Below are 21,904 nucleotides of genomic sequence, written 5' to 3' on the forward strand. Positions count from 1 at the left end.
AATAACATCGGGGAGAGGCTACAACCCTGTCTCACTCCCTTCCCAACCGCTGCTTCCCTTTCATGCCCCTCGACTCTTATAACTGCCATCTGGTTTCTGTAAAAATTGTAAATAGTCTTTCGCTCACTGTATTTTACCCCTGCCACCTTTAGAATTTGAAAGAGAGTATTCCAATCAACATTCTCAAAAGCTTTCTCTAAGTCTACAAATGATAGAAACATAGGTTTGCCTTTCCTCAACCTTTCTTCTAAGATAAGTCGTAAGGTCAGTATTGCCTCACATGTTCCAATATTTCTACGAAATCCAAACTGATCTTCCCTGAGGTCAGCTTCTACCAGTTTTTACATTCGTCTGTAAAGAATTTGCGTTAGTATTTTGCAGCCGTGACTTATTAAACTGATAGTTCGATGATTTTCACATCTGTCAACACCTGCTTTCTTTGGGATTGGAATTATTATATTCTTCTTGAAGTCTGAGGGTATTTCGCCTGTTTCATACTTCTTGCTCACCAGAAGGTAGAGTTTTGTCATGACTGGCTCTCCTAAGGCCATCAGTAGTTCTAATGGAATGTTGTCTACTCCTGGGGCCTTGTTTCGACTCAGGTCTTTCAGTGCACTGTCAAACTCTTCACGCAGTATTGTATCTCCCATTTCATCTTCATCTACTTCCTCTCCCATTTCCATAATATTGTCCTCAAGTACATAGCCCTTGTATAGACCCTCTATATACTCCTTCCACCTTTCTGCTTTCCCTTCTTTGCTTAGAACTGGGTTTTCATCTGAGCTCTTGATATTCATACAAATGGTTCTCTATTCTCCAAAGGTCTCTTTAATTTTCCTGTAGGCAATATCTATCTTACCCCTAGTGAGATAAGCCTCTACATCCTTACATTTGTCCTCTAGCTATCCCTGCTTAGCCATTTTGCACTTCCTGTTGATCTCGTTTTTGAGACGTTTGTATTCCTTTTTCCCTACTTCATTTACTGCATTTTTATATTTTCTCCATTCATTAATTAAATTCAATATTTCTTCTGTTACCCAAGGATTTCTACTAGCCTTCGTCTTTTTACCTACTTGATACTCTGCTGCCTTCACGACTTCATCCCTTGGGCGAAAATCGTTCCTGGTGTCCATGGATGTATGTGACGTGAGGATTTCCCCTTGCCCAGTAATGAACATTTCAAGTGTTGTAAAGGCCATCCTGATAGAAAGTACACTCGGTAAACAACACAATGGTGGGGAAGTCAGGGTCTCATGCAACAAGTCACAGTAACCACCAGCAAGACCCTAGCCTGTGTTCTTAGTCCGCCACAGTGTCTACATCTCGGACAGGGTGGAGAGTAAATAGATGCTGGCCATCATCCCTCAATACCTCCCAGACTAACCAATGAGTGACCTGCATGTTGTATCCAACCACGCAGGTACTTGGCATACTTGTCTCTTCAAATGCAGCATCTTGTGTTCGAAGTCTTCCAGCATCACCATGATATCCCGCTAATAAGCCTGTTTTGCCAAGTCACTGGTGAATTGCTGTAAACATTTGCCAGTGTGGGTGGCGTCTTGCTGGGTACCATTCCTCATACAACCGTCAAGCTTCATGTGCATTAGCATCGGCTAGTCCATGAACAAAAACTATATCTTGTTGTTCCCCAAACGAATACTGTGCCGCCATGCTTAGTGTATGACTAAATCGCTGGAGACGTGTGTGTGGTCCGAAGCAAAGCTTACATGTGAATGCCTTTAACGTGGGGTGGAGACAAACAGCAAGACCTATTTGACACATGTGCGTATCACATTGGGGCAGTGACGGGGCAAGGTATGTTTGTAAGTGTGAACCGACAACCACAGCACTGCACGTCAACCAACAAATGGCAACAGGGCAATCCCACAGCCAATCTGAGTGCTTGGTGCCAAGTTTCAGTAGTTTAAAAATGGTGTGTTGTTGGCCTTCACAACACTATTAATTTGGATCCTACTGGCAGCAGCTATTCAGTGTTAGAATTTTTTGACAAATTTTCTCCACCCTGTATATTCCAAAACTAAAGCAAAAAACCACTATTTCCCCGACTTGTGTCTAATTCATGATGCAATCATACAAACTGTCAACAGATGTCCGTACAATCACGTTCTGCAGGGAAGATTGCTTTCTGGTCAATGGACATCCATGCCAACGATGACATCGGGACACCCACCACACAGCGTAATGTTGCTGGATAGTTCCACATCCAAAACTGCTGTGTACACAGTCACAGACAGTGCAGTATGGCACAGAGAAAACACCCATCAGACCATCTGTGGTGAAGGGCCATAGGAAGAATGGAAGCAGGATGGTCGCAAACTGATGTGGCCCGATGGCCTAATGTGAATCATTCTGTTGTTTCACAGATGGAAAGACAGTTTACAGAGACTGAAACTGTATTCTGAAGACCAGGGCAGGGCCAATCACATGTGATATTAGAAAGAAAGGACCATTATTTGACTGTAAGGGCACAACGGTACCACCTTAGTACTGCACAACAACTGGGATCTGACCTCGCAGCATCCACTGTATGTCTTGTATTGCAGCAAATGGTGCACAGGAGACATCAACAGAGTGGCCTTTATTGTGAGAGACGTTCTGTGTATGTACTTCTGACACAGATTCACAGAAGGGAACGTATAGGGTGGAGTTGTCAACATGTCACCTGAATGGTCGAACAGTGAACCAATGTTCTTTTCACAAATGGGTCCCAATTTCGTCTGGAGTGTGTTTATGAATGGATTCGCATCTGGAGGGAACATGAAACATGATTTTGGGATCCAAAGATTGTGGAAAGAGACCGATATTGAACAGAATCCCTTATGTTGTGGGCAGGGATTATATTGACCATTCTAACATCTCTTCATGAAATTTTACAGGTAAATTGGCAAGGTTTAACTGCTGTCAGGTATCGTAATGAGATCTTGGTACCTTGTGCAGTTGTTGCGAGGTGCTGTGGGCCCAGACTTCATACTGATGGATGATAATGATCAACCTCATAGAGCGTGGGTGGTTGATGTTTTCTTGGAAATGAAAGATATTTCACATATGGCGTGGCCCGCTTGCTCTTTCAACTTGAATCCCATAGAATATGTAAGGCATGCATTAGGGAGACAGGCTGCATGACGTCAGCATCCACCAACCACTCTCCAAGATCTGCGAGAAGCTTTGCACGAAGAATGGGCGTTATTGCCTCAACATGAGATTGATGAAATCGTTTACAGCATGCCCCATTGTTTCAGGCCTGTACTGGTTGGTTTGGTGGAGGGGACCAAACAATGAGGTCATCGGTCCCATCTGATTAGGGAAAGAGGAGAAGGAAGTCAGCTGCACCCTTTCAAAGGAACCATCCTGGTATTTGCCTGAAGCAATTTAGGGAACTCATGGAAACCCTAAATCAGGATGGCCGGAAACAGGTTTGAACAATCGTCCTCCCGACTGTAAGTCCAGTGTGCTAACCGCTGCACCACCTTGCTCAATCTGTGCTGCTGCCGGAGGTGGTCACACCTCAGACTGAACACAATTGTCATAACGTTGTAAAAAGTGAAGAACATATTTGCCTACCATTACAGATGTTGCAGTTGTTTATGTTATGTATTCTTTATATTGTTTCTACCTTCTATCAACTGTTTATATCATTTTATTGCAAAATAACACAACCTTGCAAAATTTCCATTTGTTGTTTTAATTTTGGACACAACTGTATCAGAGAGAAATAGAGAGGAAGGGAGGGAAGACTTTATGACAAGATAATAGGACCAGTCAAAAATGGAGAAACAAATCAGTTGTAACTTTATGGAGATTTTAACCCACTCTCCCTGAATGTTGGTCCCAATTACTAAATAATGCACCTAAATGCTCAACCATTGTAAAACTATTGTAATACCCTTCATCCCAGACAGATGTTGACACATTCACACATCTCCAGCAATCTTATAGAGAAGACTGCCTACAACATGAGTTCATTAGTGATTTATATCTATCTCTACTGTATCCTAAAAGACTGGGAGGCTATAAAATAGCAGAAACCAAAATATTATGTAATAACATGCAAACAGTTTACCTGAAGAGCTGCCATGTTTTTCAGCAGTAGTCGTTTCTCCTGGAGCGGGTATGTTCTTCGACACTTCAGAAACACTAAATAAATGATATAAAAAAATTAAATTATTCAGAAATCAAATATATGTACATGAGCAATGATAGTTAAAATTTCAACACTGTAAATAGATTAGCTGCAACAGCGATGCACGACATGCACGCGCACAGACATACACACACTATGAGAGGGTGAGTGGGGATGGAAGACTGCAAAAGCTGTAAGTGGAATAATTGTGAGGTTAACTGTTCCTTAGACAAAATGCAGATCAACTGTTACTTTCAAACTGACAGTAATTTAGTTTTTTCATATTTAGTTTACTGCTTGAAAACACTCAACTCGGCAATGAAATTATTAGAAGGGAATGCTAATAAAATAGATCTATGGAAATAACAAAGTTTACTGTAAAGACTGTACACACCAACAGAATGGAATAGCAACAGTCCTACATGTCAGGTACTGTATCAATCCAAATGGCACGGGAATTGTATCTTTCGTAGATATTCCACAAATTTGACTCAAAGAAAAGCCTATAATTAAATATTCATATATTGCATAACAATTCTATAAGTGACAATATTGTTAGAAATTATGCAAATATTATTCTCTAGATGGCAGCTAAATGCAGTTATGCAACAAGCTTATAGATATTAGTAGTGGTAGCAGCAGCAGCAGCAGCAGCAGCAGCAGTAGTAGTAGTATTCATCTGTAGATCACTTTTACAAGGATACACATTTAAAGGTCTAGTTTGTCAAAAGGTGGGGCATTATCATACATAAAAGATGACTGTTTCCATGGAAAATTTCAATGCACCAAACTATAACAGTGACACGTCATTTGGTTTTTGAGCAGCAGAAGTAAGAAGCCTATTGAAATTCATATCAGAATAAAGTCTCATTATGGTATTGTTTGTTACAGAATAACTCTCCAAAATGATGCAGAAAATTTGTAAACACACTGCTCAAAAGAATTGGGGGACATGATTTTGGGCACCTGCTACACTTCATCAAGCAACCATTGAGAACTGGGCATGTTACCAGTTTATACCTTACCTTATCTTTCACAAATTAAGAACACAACAAAACATCATTACATCCTCAATCACTTGCATAAAAAGAATTGATACGTGTGACAGGTGGCAAAGGAAAGATAGAAACAATCATTCACCCTATCATCCTGGGCACTTTTCATTGCAGTATGAGAGCCTCAGTAACGTGTCTGGCCTCCATGAGCTTCTATCACTGTCGGACACCTACGTGGTATGCGCTGAAAGTTTATGGAGGGCACCCTGTGGCATCTAATCCCATTTTTCAATGAGAGACCATGTGAGTTCCAGGAGAGGCTATGAACACATCTGTCAGGCATGTACCACATAATCACAATGGGGTTAGGTTCAGACTCATCGCTGGCTATTACATTACACCTATGTCCAGGCTTCATAAGACAACCTTGTTGATGCCTGCCACATGGGCCCTAGCGATGAAAGGAATTTGGGGTCACGACTGTATGCAACAGCAACCACATTTTCCAACACGATCTGTTCAAAGCACTGTCTGGCAGTAGGGTGACCATTGACAAAGGTAAGATTCGTATGGCTGTCAACACTGAAGCTTCCTCATATCATCACAGAACTTTGGCCAAACTGGTCGATTTAACGAGCAACATTTGGCAGGTACTGCTCACCATGGACCTCTGCAAACGAATGAGGTCATTACCTTGCCTCAGAGGATATGTGGACTTGTCTGTGAATAACACATTTTACCAGTGTCGAAGTTGTCTGCTGACATGGAAACAGCAGAACTGAAGGCAAGCTACAAGATGATGTCATGTCAAGCAGGGTACTCAAACAGGATGTCTGGATCATGAGGTCCTTTCTCGTAACCTGTTCATTACAGTCTGATTGGACACAGCAGCTCTAGTGGCTCTTCTGAGATCGTCTTGTGGTGCTCTAGTGGTGTCCATATGATGCCACAATGCAGGAATGGCCAGATATCAGTCTTCATGTGGGGTTGTAATGCGTCGGTGACATTGTCCAACTCACCTCTGCATACTGACCTGTAGCATGTCCGCAATCTATGTATGATACATAATTGGATAGCCTGCACTATTAAGACGGCCCTAGCACAGGTGGGGCTTGTAGATACCCCTCTGATCTTATGAATGTATCACAGGGACCATTCAACATCCAGCCATCAAGTATAAATCAGTCAATGGTTCTGAATTCAAGCAGAGGCCCATGGGTACCTGACTCTGTTACATGGCAGTTCTAAGCTGCAGGTCCTTGACTGTGGTTCTGGCTGCAGACTTGGTCTTGTGTGGATGTTGCAATTTGGCCAGTGATAAATCCAGTGTTCTAGGATGACTTGGCAAATATATCTTTAGCGTATGAAGTGCTTAATGAGCTTGTGATTGTGCTGTTAGTAATACATTCTTTAACTGTTGTTACTAACTACTATTTCTTCAAGTAGAAGCAGTTCACAATAATTTGCAACAATGAACTTCGAACATTATATGTGAAGCAGTAACCAGCAAAAATGGACAACATAGTGGCGACGATTTTGAAACAGCTGGCTGCAGTGGAAATAAAACATGAGCGTCAAATACAAGCATTACAATTGCAAAAAACTCTTCACCATTTGTTACAGTGTTACCTTCACTGAACAAGGACATCAATGAGTGGAGCTGTATACTCAGAGACAGTCGCTGAAGTTCAATGCTTGCAGAAGGCACTTTTAGATGTTACTTGCTACTGCTCACAAGCCTTTAGAGACATAGTTAGTTTTTACTGTGGAATACAGTATCATGTCAAGAATGTTTAGTGAACAAAGATGGAAACTCTGCAGGAAAGTCAGATTGTACATAAGATCAAAATGGAATGGAATCAAGTTAAAGGTTCTCCACAAGAACTGTCGATAGAGTTACTAATAGGTCAGTGTAACGTGACCCATCGAGTGGGTACTGGCACCTTCGATTCACTGTTTAACTGTAACACATAATTATCTATCACTTGAATCACCTCACTTAATGGGGTAGTCCTCTTTGAAAATTTCAAAAATGGATTACTTTTTTTGCTTAAAATGTTCTCTGGGATGTCTACTTTATTGTGGTGTTCATCCCAAATTTGCACAAACTCTGTTACCGAGTTACAAGAGGCTTGTTGAAAAGTGTCTGAAAACCATTCACAATGGGGAAAAAAATACACTGAAGAGCCAAAGAAACTGGTACACGTCTAATATCATGTAGGGTCTCCACAAGCATGCAGAAGTGCCGCAATACGACATGGCATAGGCTCAACTTGTGTCTGAAGTAGTGCTGGAAGGAACTGACACTATGAATCTTGCATGCTGCCCATAAAGCCGTTAAAGTATATAGTAATTCTGGGCATGCGGTATGTCACATTGTCCGGCTGGAATTGCTCAAGTTGTCGGAATGCACAATGGACATGAATGGATATAAGTGATCAGACAGGATGCTTACGTACGTGCCACCTGTCAAAGTCATACCTAGGCATATCAAGGGTCCCATATCACTCAAACTGTACACTTCTCACACAGTTACAGAGCCTCCACCAGCTTTAACAGTGCCTTGCTAAGATGTGAGGTCCATGGATTCATGAGGTTCTCCCCATATCCGTACACGTCCATCTGCTCGATACAATTTGAAACGAGACTTATCTGACCAGGCAACATGTTTCCAGTCATCAACAGTTTAATGTCAGTGTTGACGGTCCCAGGTGAGGTGTAAAGCTTTGTGTCATGCAGTCGGCTCCAAAAGCCCATACTGATGTTGTTTCGTTGAATGGTTCACACGCTGACACTTGTTGATGGCCCAGCACTGAACTCTGCATCAATTTGCAGATGGGTTGCAAATCTGTCACGTTGAGCGATTCTCTTCAGTCATCGTTAGCCACTTTCTTGCAGAGTCTTTTTCTGGCTGTAGCGATTTTGGAGATCTGATGTATTACTGGGTTCTTGATATTCACGGCACACTAGTGAAATGGTTGTGTGGGAAAATCCCCACTTCATTGCTACCTCGGAGATGGTGCGTCCTGTCGCTTGTGCACCGACCATAACACCACATTCAAACTCACTTAAACCTTGACAACCTGTCATTGTAGCAGCAGTAACTGATCTAACAACTGTAGCAGACACTTGTTGTCTTACATAGGCATTGCCAACCACAGTGCTGTATTCTTCCTGTTTACATATCTCTGTATTTGAATACGCATGCCTACACCAGTTTCTTTGGGCTTCAGTGTAGGTGACATTGTGGACAATATGGCAGCTTGTAATATCAACAAAGGCCTAACAGGCATTATGAACTTTAAGAAAGTGCTTAACTTGAGATTGCACCAGCCTGTTACAATTTCTGCACAAAAGTGAACGAAAAGAGTATCGAACTAGCAGAGCAGCAGATGATAGAAGATGCCTGAGAAGCCCACTTAATCACCATGGCCGTGAAGAAGCTGGAGGAGGACTTCCTGTTAGATGTGGAAGGATTGCTGTAAGGTACAGGGATCACTGATTCGAGCTATGTTCCACTACACTACAAAAAAGTAACCCAAAACTTTGAACACTTTTTCTTAGAACAGTATTTTTCGAACTCATGGAAAAGGTAACCTCATAACAGTTCGTGTAATTTTAATTGTAATTTGAAGCCAGCACTCTAAATTGAATTTGCTATCAGCATGAATAGTTGTTTCGCAATATCTTCAAAAGTCTATTTTTGTTGAACGCTTCTGTCTCAACTTTCTGGATGGAATAAATGACTTTTTTTTTCAACATGTCACCATTTTGTTAGATCTTTTTATTTTTCTATTGGAATATTTATGCAGATAGAAAATACATTGAAAATGATTAACATGAAATTATTTTTTTTACATTCCTGCTGATGACCAACGTTCTGGTTGCAATGGGTCCTTCCACCTAGGGCAGTGGTTACAGGGAGCATCTGATTTCGGCACAAAAGTGATTTCTTAAAGACAGAAGTGTCAGGAATAAAACTATATCATCACATTTAGTATTACTTTTTATTTAACTTGGAAAAAATTACGAAATCACCTAATTTTCATGCATTTAAAAGAAACCCAGCAGCAGATCAACACAGACTTACAATTCATACAGAAGATTAGTAAGAGAAATAACATACTCAAGTGTCAATCAAAGAAAATTTAGAAAATATTTTTGAGTTAGACATGTTCAAATCATTTAAGTTTTCTGTTCAAGAGTCAGTGAATGCATTGCAAGATTCACATGTGCCCACCGAGTCCCACATTTTGCACATACCTGAAAGACCAGAGCTTAACAGGCTACATGAGCAGAATTTAATACTGCCCGTTACATGAAGCTAATTGTCAGGTCTCACAGGTCGTGTAGCAACTAAAGTTTCGAATTACCAGATCACTGTAACCTCTTTCTCAATATCATACCCACAAGAGTTGTTCTCTCGTTTTAACAGTGGTAAATGTTTCTCAAACACAGGTCTATGGAATGCTTATCTACAGTTACATTTAGATGCAGAATCTCAAAAGTTTCTAGCTCTGACAACTCTGTTTTCTAGAAATATCCAGATCTACCCTTCAGTAGAACTAGCATTCAGACACTTCAACAAAGATTTCTAGAACAATTAATCAGTGAATTCCATCGTGATGTAACTAAGTGGACAATATTTTCATAGCAAAAAATTATGCAATAACATATGAGAACATGAAAAATATTTTTCAAGTGTAACCTAAAAATGGGCCAGTTCTTCCATAATTAATCCAGTATCTATGGGTTTTTACAAAGATGGACTACATCCCATGTGGCAGCATGTAAGTGCAAGCAATAGACAAGATGCTGTATCCCAACAATTTTTAAGGATTACAGGAGTTCTTAGGAGAGGCTGTTTCATCCCAAATGTAGCTCAGGTATCTAAAACAATAAAAATAGAGAGGAAGAATAGTTCAGTATTTGTGTTGTGTTTAGAGTTAGAGGAAGCATTAGGAATCCTTATACAGAATTTTTATTCACTCCCTTCTCTCACTACACATTCTCCAAGAAAACATGCAGTCCTCGCAACAGTTACATCCCATTATGGCACTGGTGAGTCCAGTCACGTATACAGCAAAATGAAGCAATACTTCCCACTGAGCATATTTCACAGGTAAGGTTTGCCCAGTTTAACTACGGGAGGATTCCATGTCTAGTTATCTACTTGTTCCCACTCAACCACGTCAGATTTTGCATGCAGGTCTGCTAAATGGTGAAACAAGGCTACAAAAATTTCTAGCCCATCATCTTCAATACTTTGTGGGTGGACACCTCGTAAGTGAAGAGTGACAAAATGTTATGTCAACATTTCAAACATTGGCTAAGTTTGAAGTGCTGTAGTTCAGTGAAAGATTATGGTAAAGCCTCAAAACTCTGAAAAATTGTCAAACAGTTGGAAGCAGTACTGCTATCATTGATGTTATGACACAAATATACTATACTCCTGATGCTGGCCTCTGTAATTTTTGAAGCTGAGCTTGTTTTTTAACTGGAGGGAACATTGTCTTCCAGTATAACATTAACGATGGCAGAGCGGTATGGGTCAACTGCTGAGTTAGAGTGCAGAAAGTAGTCATTGGCCATCAGCATAGCATGGATAAGTATTACGAAGAATTTGCTACAAAGCATAATTAAGAGTTAAAACTGTTGCATCAATTCGTACGAGAAAACTCTTCAAGTAATTCAGTTTTTTGCAGAAAGGTGTGCAGGATTAATTTTGAGATTTATGATTACAGCAGTATCATGTTCATAAATCAATAACTTCTGCAGAGGAACATATTGAGTAGAATGTAAATGAAAAGACTTCTGTGATCAGTGATTACCTCTTTGAATTAATGTGGAAATACAATGTAGCAATGATTACTTCATTATGAAAGTGGAATGAGCTTAACTGTTGACAAAAGACTGGATGAGGTTAGGCATTGTTAGGGAGGTGTACACTGATCAGCCAGGACATTGTGACCACCTAACTAACAGCCGATATGTTCACCTTTGGCACAGGTAACAGTGGTGACACTTCATGCCATGGAAGCAATGAGGCCCTGGTAGTTTGCTGGAGGGAGTTGGCATAACATCTGTACACAAAAACCACCAAATTCTTGTAAATTCCAGGAAGGGGAAGAGTGCTGACGCCACATTCAATCACATCCCAGATGTGTTTGATCAGGTTCAGATCTGGTGAGTTGGGGGACCAGCACATCAATTGGAACTCACCACTGTGTTCCTCAAACCACTCGGTCACACTTCTGCCCTTGTGACATGGTGCATTATCTTGCTGAAAAATGCCACTGCCATTGGGAAACTTGATCGTCATTACGGGGTGTACACGGTCTGCAGCCAGTGGACAATACTCCTTGGCCATCATGTTGCCTTGCACAAGCTCTACTGGACCCATGGATGTGCACATGAATGTTTCCCATGGCATAACGGAGCAGCTGCCAGCTTGTCTCTGACCTGCAGTACAGGTGTCAAGGAGCTATTCCCTTGGCAGACGATGGTTTCGTGCCCTCCCATCAGCATGATGAAGAAGGTATCGGGATTCATCAGACTGTGCAACGCTCTGCCACTGCGCTAATGTCCAGTGCCGATGGTCACGTGCCATTTTCAGTCATAGTTGTCTACACCGCGGTGTTAACATTGGCACACGCATGGGTCGTCAGCTACAGAAGCCCATTGTTAGGAGAGTTCAGTGCACTGAGTGTTCAGATACACTAGTACTCTGCCCAGAATTACAGTCCAATGTTAGGTCCATCATAGTTTGCTGCCTGTCCTGTTCTACCAGTCTTCCCAGCCTATGACGTCTGACATCTGTAATGAGGGGTGGGTGCCCAACCCCATGACGTCTGTACATGGTTTAATCTTGGTTTTGCTATGTGTTGAAGACGCTCACCACAGCACTGCTCGAACACCCAACAAGTCATGCAGTTTCCGAAATGCTCATGCTGAGCCTCTTGGCCATCACAATCTGGCCTTAATCACTCAGATTGTGCACTTTCCCCATTTTACATATGGGCAGCGCACTCACTCATACTAGATGTACTGTGCATGTGTCTGACAACCAGGGGATGCTGCTATTACCTGGACAAGTTATATTAATAGTAAGTAGATTGTCATAACTTCTGGCTTGCCAATGTGAACATACTAAAGGAGGAATAAGACAAAGTAATCTGACTTGGACTGTTGTTATTTCGAAATGACAGTTTCCATTTTTCAAACAATTTTACCGTTAACAAACTAATGAGACAGAGACAACCATATTATACTTATTTTATCACTGTAACAACCGAGAAGATGACGAATATTATACAGCATGCGTTTTGTACATGATGTAAGTTTTATGTCATTGATATACTATTTTGGTTTCAAGTAACGAATTTTCTTTGAGGTTTAAGTAGCTTGATTTCATCATGATGTTGATTTACGAAGTTCTCTTTTTACCTTGTTTATAGAACCTGCAAGTTTGATCATTTTTGGTACTAAGTTTTCAAAGTTGGAAAAAAAACTGGCTTAAAAATTAATGGTTTTGAAACCTTTATATCCCTAAAGTGATGCCTGAGCAATACTTGTGTTAGTCATAATTTGAAAGAGAATTCTTTTCTCTACAAAATATGTTATCTGATCAAACGTACACGGACACCCCTATGCAATCTGGAATTGACCACTAGACGTCACGAGAGGCAGACCCATTAATATAAAAGGGGGTGGGGAGTAATGTGATGGCAGTGGAAAAGCAGTAACAACAGGATGTGTCGGTCAGGAGAGCTTAGTGACTTTGAACATGGACTCGTCATTGGGTGCTACATGAGTAATAAATCCATCATGGACATTTCAGGCCCTGATAACTGCCCAAATCAGCTCCTGGTTATGTGACTGTGAAGCGGAAACCTGAAGGAACAACGACTGTTAAACCAAAACAAGGAAGACCTCGTGTATTGAAAGAGGATCTGTCAAGCATTGCAGAGAGTAGTCGTGAAAAGTCACATTTTCCAAAGTGGTACCACCAGTCCAGCCAGCACAATGACTGTGCATAGGGAATTAAAAAGAATGGGGAACAATGGTTGAGAAGCCCCTCATATGCTACACATTTTTGTAGTCACTGCTAAATGTCTTCACTGGACAACAGATGATTGGGAATGAATGATTTTGAGTGATGAATCATACTATATCCTGTGTCAGTCTGATTGCAGGGTAAATGCCTGGATAACGTTACTACTTGCCATCACGTGTAGTGCTAACTGTGAAGCACAGAAGATGTCATGTTATGGTAAGGGAGCATACTTTGGAGTTGGGGTATGATCCTCTTATTGCATTTAAGAAAATGCTAAATGCATTAAATGGACCGGCCTGTTCAGAATCCCAACCTGAACTCAATGAAACACTTTTGGGATAAATTATAACATTTACTCCCCTCCAGACTCCAGTGTCCAGCAGTACTATCTTTTCTAGTTTAGATTGCCATTCTTCCACAAATTTTCAGACACTTCATTGAAAGTGTCTTCAGCAGATTTCACGCCATCACAAAGGCAATTGGTGAACACACCCCATACATCCACTAATACGTGTCTCAGTACTTTCAAACAACGGAAAATCCCCTGATGGAATAATGATAATATTATGAAAAGTATGGTTGCTACTCACAATATAACGGAGATGCTGAGTCGCAGATAGGCACAACAAAAAGACTGTTGGCAAGTAAGCTTTTGGCCAAAAAGGCCTTCATCAGAAACAGACAGCAATGCGCACAAGCTTACAGAAGGTCCTACAATGGGTGCAAAACAGTTGGCCAAAGAATGTAAAAGTTACAAGGTGTATAACTTTGCCTCCACCGTTTGCCGATAGGTGGCGACAATGGTAAGTACCGGTCAAAAGAAACAGATTGCAGATGACAGACAGTTAGCTTGGACCTCAGTCAACATAAACTCATTCAAACATTAGTCGATTTGTGTCTGCATCAAAAAGTTGTTCTTGATTGAAAATGTCAGTTTACGAGCCTAATTCTAGTCATTTGCAGGAGGAGTTACTGTTTTATTTCAATATGAAGAAAACAGCGGCCGAGTCTCATCAAATGCTCTCAAGTGCATATGGTAAGGACGCTATTAGCGAAAGAATATGCCTTGAGTGGTTTGAAGGCTTCAAAAACGGTGATTTTAATGTCGTAGACTGGCACAGTGGTGGGAGAGAGAATGTTTTCCAAGATGCAGAATTGGAGACATTGTTGAGTGAAGACTCACGTCAAACTCAAGAAGAATTGGCATGATTAATGGGAGTGACACAGCAAGCCATTTCAAAACGTCTCAAGGCTATGAGCATGACTCGCAACTTGGGTCCCGTATGAGCTGAAACCAAGAGACATTGAACGGCATTTGTGTGTTTGTGATCAGTTGCTTCAGAGGCAAAAACAGAAGGAATTTCTGCATCGCACTGTGACTGGGGACGAAAAATGAGTTCATTACAATAACCCTAAATGCAAAAAATCATGGGGATATCTCGGCCATGCTTCCACGTCGTCAGCCAAACCGAATATTCATGGCTCCAAGATCATGCTCTGCATTTGGTGTTCAGCGTCGTGTATTATGAGATGTTAATACCAAGTGAGACAATCACAGGTGCTCATTATCGAACACAATTAATGCGTTTTAGCAAAGCATTAAAAGACAAACGGCTGCATACAGTGAGAGGCATGATAAAATGATTTTACAGCACAGCACCACTTGGCCCCATGTTGCAAAAGAGGTTAAACATACTTGGAAACGTTAAAACGGGAAGTCCTACCCCACCTGCTGTATTCCCCAGACATTGCTCCCTCTGACTATCATCTGTTTAGATCAATGGCACTTGGCCTGGCTGATTAACACTTCTGATCTCATGAAAAAGTCACAAATTGGATCAATTCATGGATCGCTTCAAAAGATGAACAATTTTTCCGATGGGGGATTCGTACACTGCCCAAAAGATGACAGAAAGTAGTGGCCAGTGATGGAAAATACTTTGAATGATACATGTGTAACCAAATTGTTTCATTAAAGCCTTAAATGTTGGGGAAAAAATGGCAGAAGCAAAGTTGCACATGTTGTAATTTGTATTAAATTTGTTTTCAGTCAGACAAAGGGCTATTCTTTCTCTTAGTGCCAGAGAACGACACTGGAACTCCTCTCGTGCTCTAAAACAAAAGTACTTGCATTAGCACTAGTGAATTCTGGGGTGTCTGCAGAGTTAAAGTATTGCCATGACATGTTTATTGGTCCGCAACAGACAAGGATATAGAATGCAATGTAAAGTTCTACAACCAGTTTCAGGGCTGCAAGCTGCTCCACACAGTATTCTCACCATGGGTGCAAATAATCAAACCTTGAGACTTAGCAGGACACTTTCTCAATGCAATCAGATTAATTGTAGTGGATTCTTATTTTCCAAGTTTCCCTATATATGCAAATTATGGTCAATAACAATGGATCAACAGTCAAGGTGTTATTTAGAATTGTCGCAACTGAAAGCCTTGCTGAAGTAATAGTTGCAGACAATAGCCCACAATCTGTCTCCACAACATTCATGGTCTTTTACTCATCACATGGTATCCAAACTACTAACAGCCCCTTTTCGCTCACACCTGACTGGAGAGGTAGAAATATTCAAATGGAGTTCAGGTTTACAATGAAAATAGCATTGAGATCCACTTCCACTCCCAAAGCAATGTCTTTATTATTGACCCCCATTCCTAGTAAAAGTCCAGTGGAGGTCTTACATTGGTACCAGTCATGGACTCTACCTTCTGATATCAAAACACAATCACAATCATGCACTGCAATTCCATCCACACTTCCCAGTTGGAATAAAGAATTGGACGCAAGATTTTGGTGCACACTTCAGCTGGTTCCCTATCACAGACACTATGACACTGATGCAGTGATATGAAGCAGGTTGTACCATGGCAGGAGTGGGCAGGACAGGTTGCCTGCAACCTCCACCCGAGACTGCTGTTGTGAGTGGCATTGTCTCCCCGATCCCCTCGGCAGCAAGGGTCGCCACTGACTCCAAGAGATGCGGTGCACCAAGGTTCCTTCTGAAGGTGGACAAATCAACTGGTCCCACTGTCCAAGGGGCCTATAACTCAGTTCCTAACACCAACCTCCAATGCAGCAGGCAGTCCGAGGTTCATCATGACTCAAGGATCAGCAGCCTGAATCCCAACAGGAATGGCCAGCAGCAACAAGCAACAGCAATCAGCCTTTCACATCTCCAACCAGGCAGTTTCTTGTACCTACCATGTGCAATCCAAGATGAAACTACAATAACGGCAGTTTAAAGCATGGCGGAGTTATGGCAATGCCTGGACTTTACATAAGGTGGGATCTGATAGACCTGAGCAATCTGACCTGGAAATGGTTTATAAACAACTTTCTCCCCACTTCTAACGGGCAGCAAGATGGCCCTTCCTCCTAGAGCACCAGCACTTCAAGAATGCCAACCCCCCCCCCCCCCCCCCCCCCAAGGCAGTTGCAGCACAAAGTGTGGTGGTACTGACCATATACACCGATTCTGGGGAGGGGGGAATGTAGTATTTGACATTACAGACAGATGTGTAGATGGAGAGCATTACTAGAAACGATATCTTGATGGTTGTTTCAGACATTAGTTTGGATAGCCAGCACTAAGGTCCACAGGATAACTACCTTGGGAAGAATTGCTGGAACCAGTCATCATGGAACCACAAAGGATAAATCACCTAGACTCTTCACACTCAGACCTGTGAGTACCTGAAAGTGCTGTGTGTCATCTGTTAACTGTCATTAGAATTTAGTCTTTAATCAACCTGTCTGTGTGATTTATGACACTGAATAAATTATGTGTAATTTACATATCAGTGTGAGACGTCACTGTATTTGGTATTCTAATGAGCCTTGTATAAGAAATATGCATTTTTGATCCATTCGAGGTATTGCATTTTTCTACTGATGATGGTTGTAAAAACTGAAACCAGTGAAGAATAAAGGTGAGTGTGTGCAGCTGATGGCTATAAAAATGCTTTTCTTCAATAATACATTGATGGCTCATACAGTGTCAGAACTTCAGCTTTTGTATACTTGTAGCAATGACTGCACCCTGTAGCTTCAAACAGTTATTACAGAGCTATGGGGATTTCTTATGAATGTTCCTGACAAATTAGACCTATGGTGTGACAATGCTCTTATAAACTGAGCCAAATGAGCATAGCACAGTCTTCAATCTGTCAGAACCTGTCCCTATTCTTTCAGAATCTACATGTACCATCTCTTCCACATATCTTGCAAAGAGAGAGGATATCACAAAGGTTACCTTGGCCAGAGTCCAAAGTTGTATCCAAAAGCAATATTTCACTTTTCAGGGGAAATATATGGTGTAATGCAATTTTATGATCAATTGAATTTGTAAGTCTAAAATGGTAAATGTTTTCAGAAGTAGTCATGAGCAGAATATTTGTATTTTCAATACATCAAAAAGAACTACTCTTATTTGGAAAAAATAATGTTAGTTTGAAGCATGAAACTATTATTATTTAATTTTGTTTAATGAGTTACCTCCGGCTGTAGATTTATACGCAACATCTATCAATAAATTTGTTTAATTTTTATGAAAAAGGATAACAACATTTTAACAGATATAAATTACAGAAAATTTATAGGTATTGTTAATTGTTTTTGAAGGCAGCAACATTAATATTTCTCTACATAGCACCTTAGAGCAATGCCAGTTGAAAGGAAAGTTATTCAAAAGTGGTGTCAATCTTAATATTGACAAAAAATTACCAGTTTCTTCTTTTAAGGACTCAAAGTAGTGTCACAAATATTACGGTTACAGCATTTTTTTGTAAAGTGTCTCCATGCTTTCCTTTACGATTCTTGTTTCACTACATTAGTTTTGTAACTTAGACCAAACTAAGTCACTAAGCTATGAAAAGTGCACTATGTTACTCCATCAACTGCAAACCAACGAATACCTATACCACATATGGGGAAAATCTGACAATTTTTGAAAATCTAGGAGCCTAAAGGTGGTAGATAGGTAAGGACAGGTAAAAGCCGTTTAAATGATAACAGCCGTCTGCTGTGACCGAGCGGTTCTAGGGACTTCAATCCGGAATCGTGCTACTGCTACGGTCGCAGGTTTGAATCCTGCCTCGGGCATGGATGTGTGTGATGTCCTTAGGTTAGTTAGTTTTATGAAGTTCTAAGTCTAGGGGGCTGATGACCTCAGATAATAAGTTCCATAGTGCTTAGAGCCATTTGAATCATTTACGCGATAAGGAGATGAATAATGCGAATTTGGTGGTTTTTAAGGAATAATGCGAATTCAGCTGATTTTGAGGAAGTAACACAAAATCAGCATTGAGTTTCAGGGAGAGCATAAGGGAACAATTGACAGGAATGGGGGAAAGAAATACAGTAGAAGAAGAATGGGTAGCTTTGAGGAATGAAATAGTGAAGGCAGCAGAGGATCAAGTAGGTAAAAAGACATGGGCTAGTAGAAATCCTTGGGTAACAGAAGAGATACTGAATTTAACTGATGAAAGGAGAAAATACAAAAATGCAGCAAGTGAAGCAGGCAAAAAGGAATACAAGCGTCTCAAAAATGATATCGACAGGAAGTGCAAAATGGCTAAGCAGGGGTGGCTAGAGGACAAATGTAAGGATGTCGAGGCTTATCTCACTAGGGGTACGATAGATACTGCCCACAGAAAAATTAAAGAGACCTTTGGAGAATAGAGAACCACTTGCATGAATATCAAGAGCTTAGATGGAAACCCAGTTCTAAGCATAGAAGGGAAAGCAGAAAGGTGGAAGGAGTATATAGAGGGCCTATACAGGGGCGATGTTCTTGAGAACAATATTATGGAAATGGAAGAGGAGGTACATGAAGATGAAATGGAAGATGTGATACCACGTGAAGAGTTTGACAGAGCACTGAAAGACCTAAGTCGAAACAAGGCCCCGGGAGTAGACAACATTCGATTAGAACTACTGACAGCCTTGGGAGAGCCAGTCATAACAAATCTTGCTGGTGAGCAAGATGTATGAGACAGCTGAAATACCCTCAGACTTCAAGAAGAATATAATAATTCCAATCCCAAAGAAAGCAGGTGTTGACAGACGTGAAAATTACCGAACTATCAGTTTAATAAGTCACGGCTGCAAAATACTAACGTGAATTCTTTACAGACGAATGGTAGAAGCCGACCTCAGGGAAGATCAGTTTGGATTCCATAGAAATGTTGGAACATGTGAGGCAATACTGACCTTACGACTTATCTCAGAAGAAAGATTAAGGAAAGGCAAACCTACATTTCTAGCATTTGTAGACTTAGAGAAAGCTTTTGACAATGTTGACTGGAATACTCTCTTTCAAATTCTAAAGGTGGCAGGGGTAAAATACAGGGAGCGAAAGGCTATTTACAATTCGTACAGAAAGCAGATGGCAGTTATAAGAGGAGGGGGACACAAAAGGGAAGCAGTGGTTGGGAAGGGAGTGAGACAGGTTTGTAGCCTATCCCCGATGTTATTCAATCTGTATATTGAGCAAGCAGTAACGGAAACAAGAGAAAAATTCGGAGTAGGAATTAAAATCCACGGAGAAGAAATAAAAACTGTAATCTTTGCCGATGACATTGTAATTCTGTCAGAGTCAGCAAAGGACTTGGAAGAGCAGCTGAACGGAATGGACAGTGTCTTGAAAGAAGGATATAAGATGAACATCAACAAAAGCAAAACGAGGATAATGGAATGTAGTCGAATTAAGTCGGGTGATGCTGAGGGAATTAGATTAGGAAATGAGACACTTAAAGTAGTAAAGGAGTTTTGCTATTTGGAGAGCAAAATAACTGATGATGGTCGAAGGAGAGAGGATATAAAATGTAGACTGGCAATGGCAAGGAAAGCGTTTCTGAAGAAGAGAAATTTGTTAACATCGAGTATAGATTTAAGTGTCAGGAAGTCGTTTCTGAAAGTATTTGTATGGAGTGTAGCCATGTATGGAAGTGAAACATGGACGATAAATAGTTTAGACAAGAAGAGAATAGAAGCTTTCGAAATGCAGTGCTACAGAAGAATGCTGAAGATTAGATGGGTAGATTACATAACTAAAGAGGAGGTCATCATCATCATCACGCGATCAGGCCCAGAGGACCGCGCGCCACCACAGTTAGAGCTCTCCATCCGTCTCCATCTTCTGCTATCTGTCTCCAGTTTTCCGTGACTAAAGAGGAGGTATTGAATTGAATTGGGGAGAAGAGAAATTTGTGGCACAACTTGACTAGAAGAAGGGATCGGTTGGTAGGACATGTTCTGAGGCATCAAGGGATTACCAATTTAGTACTGGAGGGCAGTGTGGAGGGTAAAAATCATAGAGGGAGACCTAAAGATGAATACACTAAGCAGATTCGGAAGGATGTAGGCTGCAGTAGGTACTGGGAGATGAAGAGGCTTGCACAGGATAGAGTAGCATGGAGAGCTGCATCAAACCATTCTCAGGACTGAAGACCACAACAACAACGACGACGTCACTAGTGGCCTTTCGACTATCGATTTTTGCAAGCGTGTGCGAACTACCATTGTGTGTATTTCGATTATTTATTTCTTTTGTGGTGTATGTGCCACAGTATGCCTTTTCAAAGCAATGGCGCAGTGAGAATCTATCACAAACACATCACCCTGCTCATTAAATGTGATTAATAATGCAGCAGCGATGTAAGGTTTGAAGAAACGTGATCACTGCGACTTGAGACAGTAGCCAAATGAGTAAGCCACAACGTAATGGATAGTTTCGAGGTTTTCGATACGAATGGATGTAGGTTTGTGTCCCACTGGATCCTAATACATAATTTTTTCCATCGTAGCATTGTCAACACAGTCTGGGTCTTTTGTTATGAATGTAACGCGAGAATTTGGAAGGAGGTGGGCGTGAACACTGCCAACACCGTCATAAATCATTGAGCTTACGACTCTACCACTTTATACATTAAAAGTAAAGGAAAAAATCAGAAAGTGTAATACAGGTATGTTCTGCAATAAATGATGTTAACATTTCCGTCTGATTAGAGATCGAAGAATGAAATAAATATTTGGGTGTTTATTTCCGAATAAATGATGAGTTCCGAATAGTTGGTGAGGCAGGTATCTTACAGAACAGCATTAACTTCTGCGGCGGAAACGAGCAGCTATAAAATTCATCTTTTTGGGTTTCCAGCACACTGGATTAGCAACTTGAGTTGATCAGCCAAAGTTGCAAAATTCAGTTACTTTTGTTTAATTGATGACCGGTTTCACGTATCAGAACCCATTCTCAAATCATCCTAACAAAGAAAAAGGTGTACTCTGTGATAGCACACGAACTACATCAATATTGTACATGCTTGTGTTTAAGCCATTAGTCAAGTTTACAGAAATCATTCATTGGCAGGACAAATGTTTTGGGTATGCTCGCTGCCAACCCTTGCGAATAAACAATATTGTGCACCATACCAATAGCAATGTGGTATTCCAGGCTGAGTGCATATTTTTCTGCGTGTATTAATTTACAAAAATTTTAATTAATATCGATATGATTTTTTTTTTCTTCAAATTTCGTTGAATTAAGGTTCATTTAAGCAGTTATCAGACAGCTTGCCGTGCATGCGCAGAGTTGAAATCTGGTAGAAGCAGTGCCTATTCCCGCTTCTGGATACTTTGAGTGTGGTTGTTTGGTGTATAAACATTGAGAAAAAGCAGCCAGAATCTAACCGGAAAATTTT

The 21,904-nt window shown here is 40.8% G+C and overlaps 1 protein-coding gene across 3 annotated transcripts in view; it reads right to left on the minus strand.

Moving 5' to 3' along the window:
* Positions 1–21,904, minus strand: part of LOC124612406 (centromere protein I-like) — a 367,802-nt gene that overhangs the window by 168,741 nt on the left and 177,157 nt on the right. For all 3 annotated transcript variants that reach the window (XM_047140617.1, XM_047140609.1, XM_047140600.1), the window contains exon 10: positions 4,082–4,155. In XM_047140617.1, the coding sequence (XP_046996573.1) occupies positions 4,082–4,155 (74 nt within the window). The remainder of the gene's footprint in view (positions 1–4,081; positions 4,156–21,904) is intronic.

This window comes from Schistocerca americana, chromosome 1 (assembly GCF_021461395.2).
Source record: "Schistocerca americana isolate TAMUIC-IGC-003095 chromosome 1, iqSchAmer2.1, whole genome shotgun sequence".
NCBI lineage: Eukaryota > Metazoa > Arthropoda > Insecta > Orthoptera > Acrididae > Schistocerca > Schistocerca americana.